Consider the following 23,827-nt stretch of genomic DNA (forward strand, 5'->3'; position numbering starts at 1 on the left):
CAAAAGATGCTCTGATATGGGGGGTTAGCTATGGTACCCCTGATTTGGCTGGCTGAAGGTATTTGGTGTTTTTAAACAGGCTCAATAGCTGCTAAATAGCGTTTTTGTATAATTGGTGCAGAATAGTATTCAGGAGTTGTTTTTGCAGAAAATAAATTATCCCAGCAAATTTGGGGTACTTGAAAATGGGGGTCAGCATATCTAATAGTTGTTAAAGGTAAGTAAAAAAAAACATGAAAAATCCACCTGCCGCAAGCCCCTACAATAAAAAAAACACTTGGGGGCATACTTGGGGACCCCCCCAGAGTCAAGTTCGCTAGTTTTTAACTTTGTCCCCCAACATTTGTTTTTTTCGCCCCCGAAATTCAAAGTGATTTTTTGGGGTGTTATTAAGTGTTTTGTTTTTTTTAATTTTTGACACAGTTTACCTTTGGGGGGCTGTCTGAAGGCTGCACGGGGTTTCCAGCAATGTTGCACCCCAAAACCCCAATTCTGCACTTTCTTCCGCCTGCTATTCATAGGCGTATCTTTTTCGCCTATTACATTACATTGACTGTCCGCCTAGGCGGAAAGTCTTTCAAATTGAATACAGCGATACTGTTCCTCCTGGCGAAATGACAAAATCGGCAAAACGGCTTTTCCCTCGAAATTGAATACGGGCCTATGTTCCGGATCACTGAATTGAGCCTTTGAAGTCTCAGGTGACTGATACGAGAGGACAAATAAAAATCAGCGTCTGAATAAATGTGAGTTTTGTGAAACCAGGGAACGGTTTCCGCGCCGTGCCCGCCCTCGTCTAATTGCGCCAATTTAAACATTACATCAACTGGTATTTTCGGTTCCTTGGTGGAGCCCTCATAAATAAGACATCATTATATAATTAGTGATGACAAAGCATTACTAGGCAGGTAACCACGCTTTAATGGCTTTTTACGGCTCTTGAGTAGGTTAAAATGACTCTGTCAGCGAGATGTATTAACTCTCAGCGCCTGCCTCACGCCCCCTCCCCACCATTAATCTATTGTCTAACTCACTATTCTCCCTCCTCATCTGGGCATTATCCCACCACGCACCCGAGCGAGGGGGCGAGCGGAGCCATGGGGGGGTGTTAATGTAGCTGCGTTTAATCTCACAGCTGAGGAAGCAGAAAGATCTGTAACAGCCCGATTAAAAAATCAATCTGACTAATGGCGGTGATAGAGCGATCTAAACAGCGACAAATCGATGCGAGCGCGGAGAAGGCAACGTGTCAGGGATTATTTATGGACATACTTCATTCTTCCCGGTAAGTGTTGCACCTAAACAAACCCCAGGCAGCCGCAGCGCCAATTTGTTTAGTCTTTAATTGGCGGCTGTAATAGAAGTAGATCCAAAAAAAAGGGAAACTTTTCTGTGTGTCCCCGGATCGCCTGCAGCGGACTCGGTATTGTGATCCCGCTTAGGCAGCTGCCAGGGGTGCCAGATTGGTTTGGTGGAGCAAATTGCACCCCTGCACTTGCCAATCAGACCTCTCCTCCTGGATTTCCCAGAGAGGTCCACAAAGCATTCGGGTCTGATCTAGCCCAGTGGTGGCCAACCTGTGGCTCTTCCGTTGTCCTGATGCTGCTCCCCTGACTCACACTGACTGTCGCCTCTGATAGGTGCACAGCAGTTCACGGGAGGCTCATCCTTTGTTGCAGCAGTCTGCCCTGCTCCGTAGGCATGTATGGGCGACGTGGTGACGTCAAGCCACAAACAGGAGGTGGAGCTCAACTTGTGACTGAACCTGCAGCCACGAGGAGGATGCGGTCACAGACGCCAGATCTTACCTACGTGACACAGACAGTCACAACAGGGTAAGAGCTGTGGGGAATATTTATTTGTTTTCATTTTATTTGTGACATGTGGGGGGGGGCTGGATTAGCCCGTGTAGTGGGAGGGAGTGTGGGGGAAGGTGGCTGGACTGAAGTGGCCAGGGGAGAGAAGGGGAGGCTTGTAGTGGCACGTGAGTGTCTGCTGGAGTGACATATGGGGTGGTTGGAGTGACACATGAGGGGCTGCTGGAGTGACACATGGGGGGTTGCTGGAGTGACACATGGCGGGGCTGCAGTTGTGACATATGAGGGGCTGCTGGAGTGACATATGGGGGGCTGCTGGAGTGACAAATGGGTTGACATGACACTTGAGAGGCTGCTGAAGTGACACATGGGGAATTGTTAGATTGACACATGGAGGGGCTGCTGTTGTGACACATGAGAGGCTGCTGGAGTGACACATGGGGGGTTGCTGGAGTGAAACATGGGGGGGCTGCTGGAGTGACAAATGGGGGTCTGAAGTGACACAGGAGAGGCTGTTGAAGAGACACATGAGGGGGACTCGAGTGACACATGGAGGGGCTGGAGTAACACCAGGGGGGGGGGTTGGATTGTATTTTGTGAATCTGTTTTTTTTCCTTTTCAATGTCATCTTTTGTGGATGTGGCTCTTTCAGTATCATTTATGTGGCTGTGGCTTTTCAGTGAATTATTGTGTATGTGGCCTTTTCAGTGTATTATTGTGTATGTGGCTTTTTCAGTGTATTATTGTGTATGTGGCCTTTTCAGTGTATTATTGTGGTTGTGGCTTTTTCAGTGTATAATTGTGTATGTGGCCTTTTCAGTGTATTATTGTGGTTGTGGCTTTTTTCAGTGTATTATTGTGTATGTGGCCTTTTCAGTGTATTATTGTTTATGTGGCCTTTTCAGTGTATTATTGTGGTTGTGGCTTTTTCAGTGTATAATTGTGTATGTGGCCTTTTCAGTGTATTATTGTGGTTGTGGCTTTTTCAGTGTATAATTGTGTATGTGGCCTTTTCAGTGTATTATTGTGGTTGTGGCTTTTTCAGTGTATAATTGTGTATGTGGCCTTTTCAGTGTATTTAATCTGGATCTGGCTTGTTTCAGTGTGTTTTATGTGGATCTTTTTTTTTCAAAGCTTTTTGTGTAGTTACATCCACGGTGATTGTGTGCATGCGCTTTTACATGCTCCTACAAAAACAGTATACCAGGGGCGTGGCCTAACTGACCACTCCCCTTTTTGCACTTGCGCCTTCGGCGTGCACGTGATCTCGGCTCTTTGACATGCTTACAGATGTTTTTAGGCTCTTTACCTCTGACTAGTTGGCCACCACTGATCTAACCTCATCATGGTGTTAATTAGTAATGAGGGTGTGAGAACATTGGGACTCTCCCAGTGGTGCATCGCAGCCCCGTAGCGTTCTATGTGGACTGTAGTGCCAGCGAGTCCGCAGCGCATATCTCAGATATCCTATGCAGACCACTTTTATGCATGTGGGGTTTGTAGCAAACTTACCGAAAACAGCAGTTTTTGGAGTTTTGTCAGCATTTTTAGGGTTGATACATCCCGCCCTCAGACAGTATAATACATTTTTCTGCATCCGCTTGCATTGATTGTTATCTTGTAAGAAAAAGAAATCAATTAAGCCTATTTCTCTGGCAACGATGTTTATTGTAATGAAATATTTCTATGAGAATTGACCAATAATCAGCCAACGCTGTGAGTGCATTATACAGACATGAGGTATTGTCTCACAATACACAATACCTGGTTATACTGCTCCACGTTTGGCTGGAATCCGCTCACCCACAGTCCTTGTGACATCGCTCACAAACCCCAACAGCCTCTACGGACAAATATCCAATTCACACTCACACTGTGCAGGTTTCCGCAGCCTATTACACCCAGATTTACCTTCACTGGCTCACGTCATGTTCTCAGGAGACTACAGACTGGCGTGAGTGCTTCTCTCATTCACTCTGTATTGACGAGACATCATTTATTTATCATTTCACAATGCAAGTGTTCATTTAATATTAGTTATTAACAGTTTTTGTTTTGTTTTGTATAGTGGATATGTATTACACAGGGCATGGAAACTGTAGGGCTGATTCAGACCCGGTCGCAAGCGCTGAGCGCTCGCAACCGGGTCGATGGTGGCACAGAGCGCATGCGCGAGACCCGGATAGCGAAGGGCAATCCGTCGCTCTGGGTCTCGCACCAAAGGGGGCGTGCTGTCGATGTTGAGTGACAGCACGCCCCCTTTGGTGGTGGGTCAGGGGGGTGGCTGCCCAAACGGAGGCGCTCCCATGGGAACACCTACCGCAGGCTTGCCTACCCTCCCGATTTGGCCAGGAGCCTCCCGATTTTCAGGTGCCGCTCCCGGTCCCCCGGAAAGGCAGGCAAGCCTCCCGGAAGGCTCCGACCCTCCCGTCCTCCCCCCTGAAAAGATTAGAAACCCCCGCAGCGGGGGAGCCGGTGACGCGATTTGCGCTGAATCGCGTCATCGCGGCCCCGCCCCCTGCTTCACACTGCCGAAAATAACGGCATTGTGAAGAGGGGCGGAGCCACAATGACGCAATCGTGTGGCTCCGCCCCCGGTTCCACCCCCAATTCACCACCAACTGGCTGGCCCACCCCCGGCTCTGCCCCCAACGACCGCCCCCGCCCCCCTGCTGTTAGCCGACAATCATCTCCCTCCCGGAAGGCTGGAGCTGATTGTCGGCAAGTATGGCCTACCGTTTGGGGGCGGCCCCACTGACATCACAAGCTTTTGGCTCTGTTTGAGCCGAAAGCTCTCTGGGGCTTGCGGCCACGAGATCCTACCACAAGGGTCTCGTCGCAAGCCCGATGGTCGCGATAGTCTTGACCATCGCGACCATCATCCTGGCCACTCGCATTAGCTGTGGGTGGCAACCCACAGCAATGCGAGCGGCCGGGAGGCCGCACCATAAAAGAAAAAAAGACGTCCTGATTCAGAGCGAGCGCTTTGTCAGAGCGTCCGGCTCTGTGACCCAAGAAGCTTACAATCTGTCGGTGTCATGAAGGACAGCAAGAGCGCAAAAAGAAAGATGGAGGGATACAATATCAGCGTGTACATCTCCAAAGTCCTGCAATCTGGAATCTATAGGGCTGGTTCTTTATTGGAGGCAGCGTTGTCCGTGTGTGCGACTCTATGCTAATACTACAAACACTTTCCCTGCCGTACGTCTGTGCGTATGAATGAGAAAGACTGAGACGCCATCTCCATGGATCTGATAAGGAATAAAATTCTTTGTGTGACTCTGAAATCGTAACTGCGACCCATAAACGCAGTGATTCTTAGACGCATGTGTAGTAACGAGAAAAAAACACAACGACGCCTGACATCTACGTAGCGCACGACTTAGAATCAGGCTCTATACTGTATGTACTTTTTATACATAATGAGAATACCCCAGGTTCCTTCCCTATACATAAACTGTATATATGAGGCCGGTACAAGCTAAAACCAGATCCCCGGGTGGTTACATTCCTGTGCTGTGAGGGTTTGTATCATTTGTGTGGGCAAAGCAATGTCAGTATGTACAGGACAGGTCAAAGGGCGAGGTCGTGCAAACATCCCGAGGTTATTGCACAAGTGCTAAAGTGGAATGGAAAATAAATATTTACAATTTTCATTCCAAACTATAGTGCAGATGTCTGAATGCGATGTACTGATCATTTCGTCACTTATTCCAAACCGGCCAGACAATTACAATTACAGATTGAACCAAATTGCTTTGAAATTTACGTGAATCACTAATAATCCATATTGACTTGAATGCAATTCTAAACCAAGCCTGTAGTGCGACAGAAATTCAATTAACCTGGGGTCCTGGCCCAGTGACACACTGACACCAGGGGTCCCGGCACACTGACACCTGGGGTCCCGGCCCAGTGACACACTGACACCTGGGGTCCCGGCACACTGACACACTGACACCTGGGGTCCCGGCACAGTGACACACTGACACCTGGGATCCCGGCACAGTGACACACTGACACCTGGGGTCCCGGCACAGTGACACACTGACACCTGGGATCCCGGCACAGTGACACCTGGGGTCCCGGCACAGTGACACACTGACACCTGGGGTCCCGGCACAGTGACACACTGACACCTGGGATCCCGGCACAGTGACACCTGGGGTCCCGGCACAGTCACACACTGACACATGGGGTCCCGGCACAGTGACACACTGACACCTGGGGTCCCGGCACAGTGACACATTGACACCTGGGGTCCCGGCACAGTGACACGCTGACACCTGGGGTCCCAGCACAGTGACACACTGACACCTGGGGTCCCGGCACAGTGACACACTGACACCTGGGATCCCGGCACAGTGACACACTGACACCTGGGGTCCCGGCACAGTGACACACTGACACCTGGGATCCCGGCACAGTGACACCTGGGGTCCCGGCACAGTCACACACTGACACATGGGGTCCCGGCACAGTGACACACTGACACCTGGGGTCCCGGCACAGTGACACATTGACACCTGGGGTCCCGGCACAGTGACACGCTGACACCTGGGGTCCCAGCACAATGACACGCTGACACCAGGGGTCCCAGCACAGTGACACACTGACACCTGGGGTCCCGGCCCAGTGACACACTGACACCTGGGGTCCCGGCACACTGACACACTGACACCTGGGGTCCCGGCACAGTGACACACTGACACCTGGGATCCCGGCACAGTGACACACTGACACCTGGGGTCCCGGCACAGTGACACACTGACACCTGGGATCCCGGCACAGTGACACCTGGGGTCCCGGCACAGTCACACACTGACACATGGGGTCCCGGCACAGTGACACACTGACACCTGGGGTCCCGGCACAGTGACACATTGACACCTGGGGTCCCGGCACAGTGACACGCTGACACCTGGGGTCCCAGCACAATGACACACTGACACCTGGGGTCCCGGCACAGTGACACATTGACACCTGGGGTCCCGGCACAGTGACACGCTGACACCTGGGGTCCCAGCACAATGACACGCTGACACCAGGGGTCCCAGCACAGTGACACACTGACACCTGGGGTCCCGGCACAGTGACACACTGACACCTGGGGTCCCGGCCCAGTGACACACTGACACCTGGGGTCCCAGCACAATGACACACGGACACCTGGGGTCCCGGCACACTGACACACTGACACCTGGGGTCCCGGCCCAGTCACACACTGACACCTGGGGTCCCGGCACAATGACACACGGACACCTGGGGTCCCGGCACAGTGACACACGGACACCTGGGGTCCCGGCCCAGTGACACACTGACACCTGGGGTCCCAGCACAATGACACACGGACACCTGGGGTCCCAGCACAGTGACACACTGACACCTGGGGTCCCGGCACAGTGACACACTGACACCTGGGGTCCCGGCACAATGACACACGGACACCTGGGGTCCCGGCACAGTGACACACGAACACCTGGGGTCCCGGCACAGTGACACGCTGACACCTGGGGTCCCGGCACAATAAAGACAATACTACTATAATCATTACGCTGAGTGTCCTCTCTTCCTTGCCATATACTGTGTACACGTTCATGAAACTCACGGCTCACAATTGTTTTTTTTCTAGGTCATTTCACCATGCAGGAGCAGGTGATAAAATTAGAATGATAATTAGGATAATTACACTTGCTTTCCCCAGACAATAGTGTGATGAATCAGACGGTCCTATTGCTGCCATGAAAGGATCTATGGAACAAAGACCAGCCCTGAGGTCACCTGATTCCCTGAGTGTCTGTGGCAGCCCCTACTCACACTTACATACAGGAGCTGCATAGTGTGTGTGAGCTGCTATTACACAGGGGGGTCATCACTGAGGGGTGCGAGCTGCTATTACACAGCGGGGTCATCACTGAGGGGTGTGAGCTGCTATTACACAGGGGGGTCATCACTGAGGGGTGCGAGCTGCTATTACACAGGGGGGTCATCACTGAGGGGTGCGAGCTGCTATTACACAGAGGGGTCATCACTGAGGGGTGCGAGCTGCTATTACACAGGGGGGTCATCACTGAGGGGTGCGAGCTGCTATTACACAGGGGGGTGATCACTGAGGGGTGCGAGCTGCTATTACACAGGGGGGTCATCACTGAGGGGTGTGAGCTGCTATTACACAGGGGGGTCATCACTGAGGGGTGCGAGCTGCTATTACACAGGGGGGTCATCACTGAGGGGTGCGAGCTGCTATTACACAGGGGGGTCATCACTGAGGGGTGTGAGCTGCTATTACACAGGGGGGTCATCACTGAGGGGTGTGAGCTGCTATTACACAGGGGGGTCATCACTGAGGGGTGCGAGCTGTTATTACACAGGGGGGTCATCACTGAGGGGTGCGAGCTGCTATTACACAGGGGGGTCATCACTGAGGGGTGCGAGCTGCTATTACACAGCGGGGTCATCACTGAGGGGTGCGAGCTGCTATTACACAGAGGGGTCACACTGAGGGACAGCTGAGGAACCATACAAGAGGAGCAAAGTGATAATACCATGATACTTATACCAACCAATGTCAGAACTGAACAACTGTAACATAGACAAGGAAAGCTATTTATAGCGTGCCCTCAATGCACAGCGCAAAACACCTTCACATCGTCTATGTATCTGCGTGGATGGGACATAGAAATGTAATAATGTGCAGAATATATCACTATGTGTCTGTCAGAGGGTAGATGGAATAGAGCAATGTTCTGCAGATCTCTAGAGAGGTCAGTAATGTAATAATCTGCAGAATATATCACTATGTACCTGTAAGGGGGTAGATGGGACAGAGCAATGTTCTGCAGATCACTAGAGAGGTCAGTATGGTAATAATCTGCAGAATATATCACTATGTACCTGTCAGGGGGTAGATGGGTCAGAGCAATGTGCTGCAGATCACTAGAGAGGGCAGTAATGTAACAATCTGCAGATATCACAGTGGGAGTGTGGGGGGGGGGGTGGTAGAGATTCAGCAGGAGGTTTCAGGTGACGGAGTTAGGGCAGGACTGGTAACACCGGGCACCAAGCAACAGAGGAGTAATGAACATTTGTGATGGGTAAGCAGGAGGTAGAGACTTCTGCCAGCTCTGTCCTGGGCAGCAGTGGGTATCACCCAACTACAAACAGGTCAAGAGAACCACTCAGATGGGGGGCACCTTTCTGCTAGAGTCTGCTTGGGAGGATGGGGGAGCTTAGCACTGCATTGCTGAATCTATTAGTGCCCCAGACTAAGTGATAGCTCTGTGCACAGCTCTCTGCTTCTCCTGTCCACGTAGGAGCTGCAGGGTGGCAGTGATGGTGTATAGCGAGGGTGGAGAATGGAGGTGCTGACAGTGTGTTACCCCCATAACTGCAGCACAGAGGAGACAGAGATCTAGCAAGCACAGACCAGAGAGAGAGAGAGAGAGAGAGAGAGAAAGGAGGGGCAACACATCTGCAATCAGTGACCTCTAGCATGGGCAGGCTGCAGATCTCCGCCAGCATTCCAGCCTAGGACACTACTTAGGACACCCTCACCCTTTGTGTCTCCTAGGGGCATCTGCTGGCACTACCAGACTGGGAGTACCACCCTACAGCCAGGGGCAGAGTCTCACTGCAGACTGGTAAGTTATCGCTCTGTCTTGTCTTTATGCTGCAGACTGTCTCATCCAGCTGCTCCCGGGAACGCTGCACCTCTCGGGGAGCTGGGAAAGTGCCTGTGCCGACATGGGATGCCCTTTGCATGCCAAGTGGTTAAACAGACGAGAAGAATGACAGGTTGTGCTGGCTGGGAGAGTGCTGGACGTAGGGAGCAGGGTAGGTAACGTGCATTGTGTATTGTATGCTGGATATGCAGACAGTGTGTGTGTGATAGAGTTTTGGGGGGTTGTGTATGATCTAGTAGTTGTACGATCACAACCAAGCATCTGCGTTCTCCCTCTCTGTGTCCACCCACTGCCCCTCTAGATTGCAAGCTCTTGTGAGCAGTGCCCTCCCTTCTTCTGTGGTCTCCACGTAGGTATGGAACCTAATTATGTACACTTGTAAAGTTGGTATCTTGCCTGTAACTGTCTTGTCTGATCACCCAGGTACTATGTAGCTTTGCTGTATGTTCCATCCACTATGCGCAGCGATACGGGACCATTGTGGCACCATATTAATAAAAGATTATCGGCTGCGATCCTGTACACAGAGGTCGTGCGAGAATGTGCAAATGTTGCAGCCGCTGGGATTTGTATTGAGACACCCATTATCGGTATCTCAGTCAGCTGCTTGCAAACATAGACGTAACATCGGTTGCACCATCGATGTTCTGTTGGTCAGAATGTCCATCAGAAGTAAGCCGCCGGAGCCTTAACCACTGCGTATGAAGTTGCAGTCGCAGACACGCCCCCAAAACGGCCACGACACGCCTGTGTTTGATTCAGTGCACCCTGTTACCTCCCACAGACGCTCAATGTGACGGTCATTACGACCATCCTCTGAATGGCCCCATTAAACCATATTACCTTTATATTGTGATCTATTTACAAGGCAAATGGTTACATAGAGCCTGTTATTTTTTTTTGGAGGGGGTGTTAATAGTTTTGATACACCTCAATCCAGAAATCAAAAGGGACTTCAGGTATCAGGAACTCCCTTGTGGTGCGAAATATAGATCGAGAAATATGAGTACAAATAGCAGCTACTGCAATGTCACCTGTCATCAACAGATGGCGACAGAGAGGCAAATTATATCTTGTAATCAGGATATAAGAGGTAAAGGGGGGTATTTATCAAAGTTTGGTGAGAGACAAAATTGTGAGAGATAAAGTACCAACCAATCAGCTCCTGTTATTTTTCAGTCTCATTCTACAGCCTTGTGCTTTTATACGGCTAGAGCACCCCTAGATGACTTCTGTTATCATTTGCAGTAGGGTGTGCGTAGAACAAAATGTAATATATGCATGGTATGTGTGTATAGGGATTGTGTGTTACATGGATTGTTGACCAGGGTGAGTTTTCATTCAGGATGGTGGGGTTAGGTACAATGCTAATCCATGACAGAACACCCATAAACATGCGTATTTACCTTTCCAGGCAACCCTACACAGCCCGCAACTTCATCTGAAAACCGATCTATAGAACAGAGGTTCTCATACTCGGTCCTCAGGACCCCACACAGGTCACCCAGCAGGTGCACAGATGTAGTCATTATGTACAGACACATATCCCAGGTCACCCAGCAGGTGCACAGATGTAGTCATTATGTACAGACACATATCCCAGGTCACCCAGCAGGTGCACAGGTGTAGTCATTACTCACTGACACATTTCCCAGGTCACCCAGCAGGTGCACAGATGTAGTCATTATGTACAGACACATATCCCAGGTCACCCAGCAGGTGCACAGATGTAGTCATTATGTACAGACACATATCCCAGGTCACCCAGCAGGTGCACAGGTGTAGTCATTACTCACTGACACACATCCCAGGTCACCCAGCAGGTGCACAGGTGTAGTCATTACTCACTGAAACATATCCCAGGTCACCCAGCAGGTGCACAGGTGTAGTCATTACTCACTGACACATTTCCCAGGTCACCCAGCAGGAGCACAGGTGTAATCATTACTCACTGACACATTTCCCAGGTCACCCAGCAGGTGCACAGGTGTAGTCATTACTCACTGACACATTTCCCAGGTCACCCAGCAGGAGCACAGGTGTAATCATTACTCACTGACACATTTCCCAGGTCACCCAGCAGGTGCACAGGTGTACTCATTACTCACTGACACATATCCCAGGTCACCCAGCAGGTGCACAGGTGTACTCATTACTCACTGACACATTTCCCAGGTCACCCAGTAGGTGCACAGGTGTAGTCATTACTCACTGACACATATCCCAGGTCACCCAGCAGGAGCACAGGTGTAGTCATTACTCACTGACACATATCCCAGGTCACCCAGCAGGTGCACAGGTGTAGTCATTACTCACTGACACATTTCCCAGGTCACCCAGCAGGAGCACAGGTGTAGTCATTACTCACTGACACATATCCCAGGTCACCCAGCAGGTGCACAGGTGTAATCATTACTCACTGACACATATCCCAGGTCACCCAGCAGGTGCACAGGTGTAGTCATTACTCACTGACACATATCCCAGGTCACCCAGCAGGTGCACAGGTGTACTCATTACTCACTGACACATTTCCCAGGTCACCCAGCAGGAGCACAGGTGTAGTCATTACTCACTGACACATTTCCCAGGTCACCCAGCAGGTGCACAGGTGTAGTCATTACTCACTGACACATCCCAGGTCACCCAGCAGGTGCACAGGTGTAATCATTACTCACTGACACATATCCCAGGTCACCCAGCAGGAGCACAGGTGTACTCATTACTCACTGACACATATCCCAGGTCACCCAGCAGGAGCACAGGTGTAGTCATTACTCACTGACACATATCCCAGGTCACCCAGCAGGTGCACAGGTGTACTCATTACTCACTGACACATTTCCCAGGTCACCCAGCAGGTGCACAGGTGTAGTCATTACTCACTGACATATTTCCCAGGTCACCCAGCAGGAGCACAGGTGTAGTCATTACTCACTGACACATATCCCAGGTCACCCAGCAGGTGCACAGGTGTAGTCATTACTCACTGACACATTTTAAAAGATCCTCAGGTGGAGCTAATGATCTCACTTGTGATTCTGTGAGGAGACCTGGAAAACATGCACTGTATGGGTTCCAGAGGTCTGAGTTTGAGAACCTGTGCTATAGATGCTACACACATATTATTATCCTTTATATTTATGTTGCTACAAGGGTTCTGCAGCGCCTAACAAATTAGCAAAAGAAGAAGTAAGTGACTTATAGTACAAAACACTGCAGTACAAGGACATGGTTTATAAACATTGCCGCAGTCGTGATCGTAACACTCAAATAAGCAGCAGAGCGTCAGCAACCAGGTGTTAGGTTGTTAGGTGCAGTTGTAAGGAGGATTGGGAAAGGAGAAGCACATGAGGGAAGAAGGCCCTGCTCCTCAGAGCTTACATTCTAAAAGGGAAGGACGGGTAACACAGAGGAGGTAGACAGTGAGGGGCAATTTTTTATTCTAAGGGGGCGTGGCCACGCCTCCCGCTATTAGGCCACTCCCCGAGTGTAACCGTGCCCGGGGCGGCTCTTTACAGCCCTGGGTACGAGAGGCGGCGTGCATTTGTGGAGCGAAGTGGGTGGGCAGGAGTATGAAAGGAGATCAGGCCAGATATGTAAATGGGAGAGGATTGTTGTGGGCTTTGTAAATGTGTGAGAACCTTGAATTGGGATCTGAAGGGGAGGGCTTGAAGCAGATGTAGAGCGTTTGGAGAGGAAGATGAACCGAGCAGCAGCATTGAGAACAGATTGTAGTGGTGACTGGGAGGCCAGATAGGAGAAGGTTACAGTAGTCCAATCTGGAGATGACCAGTGAGTGGATGAGGGTTTGTGGCATCCTGGGTGAGGAAGGGTCTGATCCTGGAGATATTTTTAGGTGGAAATGGCAGGATTATGAGAGGAGCAGGATATGTGGTATGAAGGAGAGGGAAGAGTCCAGGATAACTCCAAGACAGCGCACTTTGGGGCTAGAGGAGATAGTTGTGCCATCAATAGATAATGACATTGTGAGAGGTGAGGTTGTGTGGGAAGATGATCAGCTCAGTCTTAGACATGGTAAGTGTAAGAAATCGCTGGGACACCCAGGAAGAGACAGCAGAGAGACAGTTGGAGATATGGTATATTCCCCATTGCACGTTTTTTTGGTGTCTTTATCCTTCTTTGTGCACATGGGTAAGAGAGCACCGTTAGGGATGACCGATTGTCAGTCCTGCATCAATCTTTTGGATCGCTAAGGGTTTGTCATCTCTATATTTAATACAGAGTATAATCATGCGAATAACATCGATCTGCTCCAGGATCGATATTATTTTCGCGCATGGGCAGTTATAAAAGAGCAGATCACGCTTGCGCAGTAAGGGAAGAGACGCTGGGGAACAGGTAATAACATGGCGGCCAGGTTCCTGATTTTTGGATTGATCCTTATTGATTCCTCATGCCTTCAGGATCAATCCCAAAACCAAAGAAATGATGAGTGATCTTTCTGTATGACTGATTCCCGATACCCATCCCCAAGCACCGGTCCCAGCTTTCAGTAAAGGATGGAAAGAAAACAGGAAAGCCAAACCCGTATCTAATGTTTTAAAAGACCCCAAAGTGTAATTATATTAGATGCAGTAACACCGGGCTAATCCATAGGGACCTTGCCGGAGTCTAATTAACAAGTAACCATTCCGTTAAATGCTCTACAGGTCATTAAACAATCAATTACAGTGATCCTGAAACTCCCGTCTATTTAAATGTAAATTCCAGGGGACGGGACACTCTGCCAGAAGACGGGGGCTCATGTGGGCAATGTCTAATTCCCCCTTATGTTTGCACCCTCCCCCAGCTGTGCACAGTCCATAAACCATAAGATGTGATTTCAGTATCTATGACGCCTGCAGGTCTCATTCCCGGCTGCTGTGTCATATAAAGTGGGATTTCAGGAGACAATTTAATTCCTGTAAATGAAACACCGGCAGAATGACATTATCACATAACCGCAGCAGAGACCCACACGCACAATAGCCCCCTCCCCTACGCAGGCCAGTGGTCACTCTCAGTCTATAAATACACTGTCAGTTCCCGGCGGCTTCAGAGGTGACGTTACATTGTGCTTTACAAGAATAGAAACGGTATAGTAACAGTATGGCGTTTGCCCAGATGATGTTGACGCTTTCTCTATCGCCGTTATCTGTGAATCCCATTTGGACCATTTGCCACCTGCTAAAGCTTGCCCTTATTTCAGAATAGTCATTTGCTACAACAGGTTCAAGCCGATTTAAGTCTGTGTCCTGCTCACATTTACTAAAGTGAAGATTATGGGACCGATTCTCATTTGGGAGCAAAGCAACAAAAAAAAAAAACAAGTAATTTTGCTCCTGGGCAATTAGGCTGCACTGCACGGGGCAGATACATGTATTATGTGTGCATGCAGGTAAATAGCGACTGCTTCTGCATGCAGCCCACACATGCTGGCCAGCTTTATTTGTACACTGCAAGATGACGGAAACAATATAGTGTATGCAGCACACGGTCTCATTCCCCCGATCTGAGCGCTGCAGGAGCGTTGAGGCTGTTTATCGCTCCTGCATACACACTAGCTTCTAATGCCCAATAATAGGATAATCGGCCTGATAATTGGATAGTGTGTACCATGCTGAGGGGTCTATTTACTAAGCAGTGTTAGGAGACAGAGTGAAAAGTGATAAGGTGCCAACCAATCAGCTCCCAACTCCCATCTCACAGGCTGTGTTTGAAAAAAGACAGTTGGGAGCTGATTGGCTGGTACATTATCACATTTCACTCTGTCTCCTAACACTGCTTAGTAAATAGACCCCTAAGTCTCTTCATGTTACATCTGCCCCACCTGCAGTGCAGCATGGTGTTACCAAGGTACCATTTTGCTCCAAAATCAGAATCAGCCCCTAAATCTATGTTATGGGGGCATTTTGCAAGGCAATGCCCTTTAATACCTTCTGTTTTAAGACGGCTTTTAATGCATTTCCATTTCGCCCCCCCTTCTCCTAAACTTAATGGAGGCTCCGTCTAGCTACAGGTATTCCATTTGTTGCCCTATATATTTGCCCCACTGGCCATGTATTGTAAGACCTCTCTTCTTCCAAATTCAGCACCTCACCGGTACGGTCACTAGCCACCTCTCTGCCCTAGTTAGCTTAGATGCCAGATACAGATCGCCTGCCGGGGAGGAGTGGGATCTGCCATGACATTTCTTTTTCTTTCAACTTTGCACAGGGCTATCTGCAGAAACAGGACAGCTTCTCTTATCCTGCGCCGCCGAGCGATCCGCCGGGAGGACTTGTGATCAAAGACCAGATGACGCTGCAGACAAGGTGCATCATGTCTATAATGGGCTGATTGGGAAATAACAGCAACAGAAGAGACACGATGAACAACGGGAAACTGGACGACTTGCCTAAAGAGATGACCATTACCCCGGGGCTCCAGGTTCGGAGCTGACAGCTGGAGAAGAATAGTACAATCTGTTACGGATGTATGTGTGGGCACCAGAGACACTAAAGGTGATCCTTGATGGCAAGAGGAATAGAACCCGTGTGCGTGCTGGTTAGTAAAGATGTATATTTTGTCATCATGAAGGACATCCTCTGCGAAGGTCCATCACTGAACCGAGCTCTGAGGCCTCCCGGTGAGGAGACATCTGTGTCTTGAATCTGCCACTCACAATGCATTTACCCCCCGCTGAGATGGATGTACACATTTCGTCCCTGGTAAGGTCTTCTCCCTTGAGCCCAAGATGAACATCAGTGACCAAGTGATGGGACGAGGGTTGGCTGGCTTTCTAGGTCTCTGCGTATTCAGAGACTTGAACCTCAGCTGCATCCATGTTAATGACCTTGATAAAGCGCACGGACCCAATATAACTCTGGTCAATGAGGACCAATTCGTGCTCCCCACCTTCTCCATGGCTGCCAAGGTGCGTGTGGCCATCACCTGTGTCCTTTTCATTTCCTCCGCCTGCTTCAACTTGGTCACGCTGTGGACCATCACTCACAAGTACAGGAAGAAGTCGCACATCCGCATCCTCATCATCAACTTGGTGGCGGCCGACCTGCTCATCACGTTTGTTGTGATGCCACTGGACGCGGTATGGAATGTCACCATCCAGTGGTACGCTGGGGACGTGGCCTGCCGGATCCTGATGTTCCTCAAGCTGGTGGCCATGTACTCTTCTGCCTTTGTCACCGTGGTGATTAGTCTTGACCGCCACGCTGCCATCCTAAACCCATTGGGGATAGGAGATGCAAAGAAGAAGAACAAGGTCATGCTGTCCGTGGCTTGGACGCTGAGTCTTCTGCTGGCTACCCCACAGGTAGGTCAATCCAGGTCTGAGGCCTTCATATCTTCTGGAGATTCCAGAGCTGATTAGCATGGCTGTTATAAGATACGGACGCTCAGTGATTGCTTTCCCCGATTGTAAAAAAGTGCATCCACCTAAACTCTTACTCTCGCCCCTCCCCAGCTCTTTGTGTTCCACGCGGTCAGCAGATCGCAGCCGGTGTACTTTGTCCAGTGCGCCACCGTGGGCAGTTTCCAGGAACACTGGCAGGAGACCCTGTACAACATGTTCACCTTCTTCTTCCTCTTCCTGCTGCCGCTCCTCATCATGCTCTTCTGCTACACCCGGATCCTCGTAGAGATCTCTCGCAAGATGAAGAAGGCCTCTGGTGAGTGGTGGGGTGTGAGGACCACTTGATGCAGGTCACTGAACGCCCAGCCTTTCCCCTGTTAGAGCCTGATAACGTGTCGCGCTCAGTTCCGTGGGCGGCCCCATATAGGAAATTTTATCAAACAGCGCATGCGCATTGTCCAATCTATCCGCATCGTCGCTTATCTTCGGCCGATTCCAAGTTAGGCGGCTTCTCCGCGTTTCAGTCTGTGAAATGTGCGATTCTGGGCATCCACATTGCGGACGTACGCAGAAGAACAGTCTCATGGAAGTGTCGTAGTTGTGTAGTCAGAGTTACCTGCTATTCTCAATCCGTCCGTACGCCAAGGGGACAGATGTCTTGCACCCTGCATGGGGTAGGTGTAAAGCTGGCTACACACTAGACCAACTTACATCCAACCAGCCAACTTGTTGATTGGTTGGAATGAAACTCTGGTAAGGAATGGGAGTAAATGATGATCAGCAATTTGCTCCTAAATGCCAGAAAACAGATGAAAATGGTCGTTCAGACAAGTTTGTTAAATGTTTGATCCAAACTATTTGTTCAAACAACAGTTTTGGTCCATTTTCCAGCGTTTGGGAGCAAATTGCTGATTGTATTCCTTACCAGGTTTTCATTCCAACCAATCAACTAGTTGGCTGGTTGGACAAATAATCTTTAGATGTGTGGCCAGCTTAAGTCTCGAAGCTAGTGATGATGGGTATGGACAGAATAACACCTGCATTAGGATATAGTTCCAAACATGCTTACAGCGACGTCAAGACTTGCGGCCTCTTGCGTGCGACTCAAAATCAGACCCCTAAATCATTGTCCGTGTAGAAGAACACCGTACCAGGCATTTCTATGTACCAGGTTTTGTCTATTGCTGAACCACAACTCAAAGCCTGTAGGAAATGACTTAGTCACGGGCTGTATCTCTCACTGAACAGTCCGGCCCTCACTGTCTCTGCATTGCCAGATGCCACATGACCTTAGGTTAAAGTAAGAACATTAATAACCTCTCCTGCCCCCCTTTGACAATTTGACAGTAATGGAATGCTATAAAACGCTGGGATAGTGCTCTCAGGGGCCCCGTTAGTGCTTGTGTCTAGCTTTGTGGGAAACTTCTATAGATTTGAACCTTTCAAGGAAACCATCCACTAGCAGATTACACTGTACAATTGCACGATTACGACGTCGTAATCGTGAAATCGCTCAGTAATCTGCCGCAAAACGTGCACAAATCGTGCATCCAAATGTCGGAAACGAGCAGCGATGCGCGCTCCCGCTGGTCGTTTCTGTCGTTGGCCGAACATACAAGCCAATCTACCGATAACGACAGACTGGCCATGTTCGGGGATGATGTGCCTACACTGCACCACCTAGGGGAACACCGGTACGATTACCATGTCGTAATTGAACCGTCTTTCCCTGATCTACTAGTGGATGGGCACCTTTACTGTCTACATAAAAGATAACTGTCCCAAAATGTAAAAAAGGTAAAATAAAAGTTTTCACTTGCCAGCGCTCAGTGGATCCAGCAATCCAATCTCTTACTGCGCTCTTGTACAGGTGAAAAAGCTGATGCTGCAGTTTTCTGAGCTGCTGTGACATCACTGCCCCTGTGTGGGAACCTGACATGCCACGTAGTCAGTAGTACATTTGTGCAGAGCAAGGCTACAAGACTGTCTCTCACATTGTGCCTCACCAGTTAAGTCAATCATGATCATGAGTTACTAATACACAGCCTTTGAAATATATTAATGCGAGATAGTGGCTTTAGTTGGCCTCTAAGGGACTCATTTGAGAGGCTCTGGCTAAAGCAAGGAATGGCTCAATCTTCTGTATAGATATTGCTTCTAGCGACACCCCGTAATCCCGCAGAAAGCGGTTTCATTCTGTCTTCTTCTTCCCAGGTTCTTCTAGAGAAATCAACCTCAGACGCTCGTACAATAACATTCCCCGAGCTCGGATGAGGACTTTCAAGATGTCGTTAGTGATAGTATTGACATTCATTGTGTGCTGGACACCATACTACCTCCTTGGAATCTGGTACTGGTTCTCCCCAGAGATGCTGACCCGGCGCAAGGTCCCGCCCTCGCTCAGCCACATCCTCTTCCTTTTTGGCCTTTTCAACACATGCCTAGACCCCATCATCTACGGCCTCTTCACCATCCACTTCAGCCGGGAGCTCAGAAGGGTTTGCCGGTGCAACGCCCAGGGAAAGGATGACGCGGCCTCTTTGGGCACTGGCTCCTTCCGGACCTCCACTGCTGCGGTGTCCTTCAAGAGGTCAACTGGGACTTCGAGAGGCTCCAGAAAACTTGACTTAGAAGTCACCGGGGTAGGTCTCCATTCAGGGAAATGTGACCATCACAAGAGGAAAGTTGCAGAGAGTTTCATGTGAGGAGCTGAAGGGACAGTAACCCCAATAGTCCAACAGACTAACCAGACGACCAGGGTTTGTGGTTGCTGCAAGGCACAGATGGAAGTCTTGTTGATCCTACTGCCAGTAGATATTCCGATTGCACAAAGAGATGTACAGGGTCGAGCACTACGCATAGCCGCATCGCACACAGCGCCCTTGTGTTGTCAGACAAAATTTGCCTTAGTCCTGATACAAGATGATCCATTACATTTTGTGTATCCATGGTCCCAGCGGGTTCAGACAAACATCAGGGGGCAAAACCTGCACTTCAGATCCAGTGGTGAAACCCTGTCGCCAATTATTTTTAAGAGAAAACCTACCAGTGGAATCTTCTTGGGCCTCTATTCGCTTGTATTTTTCTGTAAATGTTCAGTAAAAGACTTTGCTACAGATTGTTATAGAATGTCTGCGTTCATTTTCTATGTATCTGCGAATTTGCATGAGTGGGGCGCAGATCAGCACCATCTAGTGGCCAGAACAGACTGCAGCAGGCCACCTAGTGGCCCGAATGCAAATTAAATACTGGTTTTAATACGTTGTCCTTGTCAGAGGAATGGCTACTGCTCAGCAAAGCTGAATAAGTCACCGGGCAGAACCAAACTTTGAAAGAAAAATTATTAAGGGTTTATAAAAACAATGTAAAAAAGATCAGCTAATAGACAGCAGCCATTCTGTGGTGGAAAGGACTATTTATGAGTGCAATTCCCTCTTATTCCACCAGGGAGCACTGTCTGTGGAATATTCTGTGAATTCTTACTGATCCCTACTAGTATCGTAGCCAAGATTTGAGAGCAATTTTCAGGGATGCTACATGGCTTGTGGGACAGTGCTTGTCAGCATGTTACATACACTGCAGTCCAATGCGACCATTGGCGCACTACAATCTCCAGCATTACACGTGCACTAAACACAGCTATTTACATTTTAAAAGATTTTCTCTAATTAGCACAAATTTACAAAGCCAGATAATAAGAACGGACAGTGAGAACGATTATATACAGAATAACAAAACTGCATTGTACAGTCAGTCAGTTCCCAGGAACAACACAATCTGGGACTCTCACTAGGAACTTGGTAAAGTTGGCAGCTGTACTAATATTACTTATGTAGTGTCTCAGTGATGTCACTGGCTCCTAGTGACTGGATAGGCTACATTCGCAGTGATGTCACTGGCTCCTAGTGACTGGATAGGCTACATTCGCAGTGATGTCACTGGCTCCTAGTGACTGGATAGGTTGCACTCTCAGTGATGTCACTGGCTCCTAGCGATTAGATTGGCTGCATTCTCAGTGATGTCACTGCCTCCTAGTAACTGGATAGGCTGCATTCTTTGTGATGTCATTGACTCCTAGTGACTGGATAGGCTACATTCTCAGTGATGTCACTGGCTCCTAGTGACTGGATAGGCTGCATTCTCAGTGATGTCACTGGCTCCTAGAGATTGGCTGCATTCTCAGTGATGTCACTGGCTCCTAGTAACTGGATAGGCTGCATTCTCAGTGATGTCACTGGCTCCTAGTGACTGGATAGGTTGCACTCTCAGTGATGTCACTGGCTCCTAGCGATTAGATTGGCTGCATTCTCAGTGATGTCACTGCCTCCTAGTAACTGGATAGGCTGCATTCTTTGTGATGTCATTGACTCCTAGTGACTGGATAGGCTACATTCTCAGTGATGTTACTGGCTCCTAGTGACTGCATAGGCTGCATTCTCAGTGATGTCACTGGCTCCTAGAGATTGGCTGCATTCTCAGTGATGTCACTGGCTCCTAGTAACTGGATAGGCTGCATTCTCAGTGATGTCACTGGCTCCTAGGGATTGGATTGGCTGCAGTCTCAGTGATGTCATTGGATCCTAGTGACTGGATAGGCTGCATTCTGTTGAATATGGTTGAATCCTGCAAGATGACCATCTCCGCTATATGTGACACTAATTAAAAATGTTTTGAGGTATGAACGATAAAGGTAAATACACAGGTCAGTGCTATATGGACACTACACCGCAGCTCTGCTATAACAATGATTCCCTCCCATCACTCCATTACAGAGCACTGAAGCTCCTGTCAGATATTTAGGATATTGTCATCTTTAGAAATGATGTTGAGGCTGCAGTCACTCGGTGGTTCTGACATCACTGTCCCTGCGGATGAAAGTAATAATACAGCAAGGCTGACACTCAGACTGAGCCTGCTCTTAGAGAAGCTCCTCCCTCCTCATGCTGTGTATGTGTATTATAGGACAGTGATTGACTATAGAAACGACCCTTCTTCCATATCACTAAGGATCAATCAGCATAGCCTTAAGGAATGATATACGAGGGGGACGTAACGTGCAGCACTCCAGCTGCTGTGTGACTACACATCCCAACACTCAGGCTTATGTTGTGCTGCACCACTTGAATACATGTCAGTAAATTGGTCCACGCACGACCTTCAGGATTGCCCTGAGCGGTATTAGCCCTCTATACATAAGCCAAATACCTGTATTACCTTTGGGATAACCACTGCTATATAGGGAATATAGCCTCTTCATGTGGGGAGACTATAACCGTAATCCGCTCAGTGTCCCAAGAATTAGCCGGAAGACACCACAGTAAATAAATTTAAGCCAAGCTTCCCATTAGCAGTAAATTACCCAGACAGCAATGATGAGCTGTTTGTGTATTCCAGGAAGCCGCTGACTCATTCCCTGATATTTCCAAATGCAGAGATCCAAAAACTGAGCTCACCAAGAGAAATTACCAGCCGCTAGGCCATTATTCAGCAACCTGGAGTCGTCTAGGTGCTGCGGAACTACAAACCTCTGCATTCTGGGACTTGTAGTTCTACACCTGTACATGCTGATTGCGGTTGGATAGAAACAGTCCTAGTGCACGGGCTAGGAAACATGTGGCTGTCCAGCTGCTGTGGAACTACACATTCCAGCATGTCCAGCCACATTTGCTGTTAGGGCGTTCTGAAAAAAAAAAAGTGGGAAGGGCATGCTGGGATGTATAGTTCCACAGCCGCTCGAGCACCACACAGTGCCATCCCCCATCCAAGTATATTTAGAATTAATGATTTATTATAATGTGCCATCATGTCAGAGTGTTACCATGCCTTATACAGGAGGGTTACTTTTTATATCATTTTACTTTCTGTGTAATATTTCACCCTGTTGGGTCAACTTTAAATTCAATTTCTCATAATACAATCTTCTAATGTAGTATCTCCCAGTTCCAATCCTCACAGTGCATGTTTTCCAGATGTCCTCAAGCAAAATAATGAATACCAGCTGTAGATCTTTAAAATTATGTCAGCCTGTGCACCTGTTAGGTCCCGCTAATTAAAATTCCTTAGCCCAGCAATACGAAATGATGTTATCGCAGGGATTTACCAGTTTTCCCATCGATGGGCTGGGGCTCTGATAGTAACCTGTCCCTGTCATGTGTAATACTAAAGTGATCTCTTTACTGCCTGGCTCAGCTGCACTACTGTACACACAAAATACAAAGCGATAAGAGGGCGCAGCTTACCCATTTACACTTTAGCGCTCTGTCACTTTAACACATTAAATGAAGAGATTGTGAACGCACTGCAGTAAAACACAACATATTGATTCCAATAAACCGCTGTACGGATTAATCATTAGATTCTGCTTGTCTAAGGCAGGCTGGTAACTGCATGCAGCAACAGTGCCACCTGCTGGCACCTTCTGGAAACACTGTATAACTGACCACATCCCCCAGGTGATTATGTGTTTGTTAGGATAGAATGGAGCAACACTAAGTGCAGACAAAGAGATGAGCTGCAAGTTGGGTAGTCATCATAATGTAACAGCTGTTACTCTCTACCATTAATAGCGATAACCCGCTGGCAGACAGAAGATCATGTCAGGTGCACAATGGGGGGAATGGTTTTAATGTGCAATATCCATACACTCAGCGTAATGCTGGGAACACACTGCACAGATATCTGTAGATGATGATCGTTCATATACACTGAACAACCATCATCTTCCAGGCAGCCGCGGGTCACGCCACGGCTGCACGTGTACGGGCGATCGGCTGATCACCAGTACACACTTGCCCCTGCACAGATATCTGCCATCGGCTGTGCAGCACACCCTGCCCGACGGGCATCACATATATTGGCCGATCAATTGATCAGCCAGTATATCTGCCAGTGTGTACCCAGCTTAACTGTGCAAGCGGCCAAACATTCCAACAGCCAGTCGGCACTAGTGTTTATTATGTTGCCCAGGCGGGCTA

The 23,827-nt window shown here is 48.9% G+C and overlaps 1 protein-coding gene across 3 annotated transcripts; it reads left to right on the top strand.

The window, feature by feature from the left end:
- The first annotated feature begins 1,199 nt into the window (after nt 1-1,199).
- On the top strand, nt 1,200-20,296 carry LOC148532495 (gonadotropin-releasing hormone II receptor-like). Of its 3 annotated transcripts, XM_088467691.1 has the most exons (5): nt 1,200-1,285; nt 9,388-9,457; nt 15,719-16,814; nt 16,965-17,169; nt 19,068-20,296. In XM_088467691.1, the coding sequence occupies exons 3-5, from the start codon at nt 16,239-16,241 to the stop codon at nt 19,556-19,558; spliced, it is 1,272 nt and encodes a 423-aa protein (XP_088323817.1). In that variant the 5' UTR covers nt 1,200-1,285; nt 9,388-9,457; nt 15,719-16,238; the 3' UTR covers nt 19,559-20,296. The 3 variants fall into 3 exon arrangements, with proteins under 3 accessions (XP_088323817.1, XP_088323815.1, XP_088323816.1); XM_088467689.1 differs by lacking the exon at nt 1,200-1,285 and having other exon boundaries at nt 9,369-9,457; XM_088467690.1 differs by lacking the exons at nt 1,200-1,285; nt 9,388-9,457 and adding an exon at nt 14,513-14,598.
- Nucleotides 20,297-23,827: the final 3,531 nt, after the last annotated feature.

Source organism: Taudactylus pleione, unplaced genomic scaffold (assembly GCF_031769625.1).
Source record: "Taudactylus pleione unplaced genomic scaffold, aTauple2 ptg000073l, whole genome shotgun sequence".
NCBI lineage: Eukaryota > Metazoa > Chordata > Amphibia > Anura > Myobatrachidae > Taudactylus > Taudactylus pleione.

Excerpts from the sequence above, each read along its gene's own strand:
- LOC148532495 (XM_088467691.1), top strand. The coding sequence starts at position 16,239 with ATGAACATCAGTGACCAAGTGATGGGACGAGGGTTGGCTGGCTTTCTA. Across the intron at positions 16,815-16,964 it reads TTCTGCTGGCTACCCCACAG|CTCTTTGTGTTCCACGCGGT; the intron begins GTAGGTCAATCC and ends GCCCCTCCCCAG. Across the intron at positions 17,170-19,067 it reads CAAGATGAAGAAGGCCTCTG|GTTCTTCTAGAGAAATCAAC; the intron begins GTGAGTGGTGGG and ends TCTTCTTCCCAG.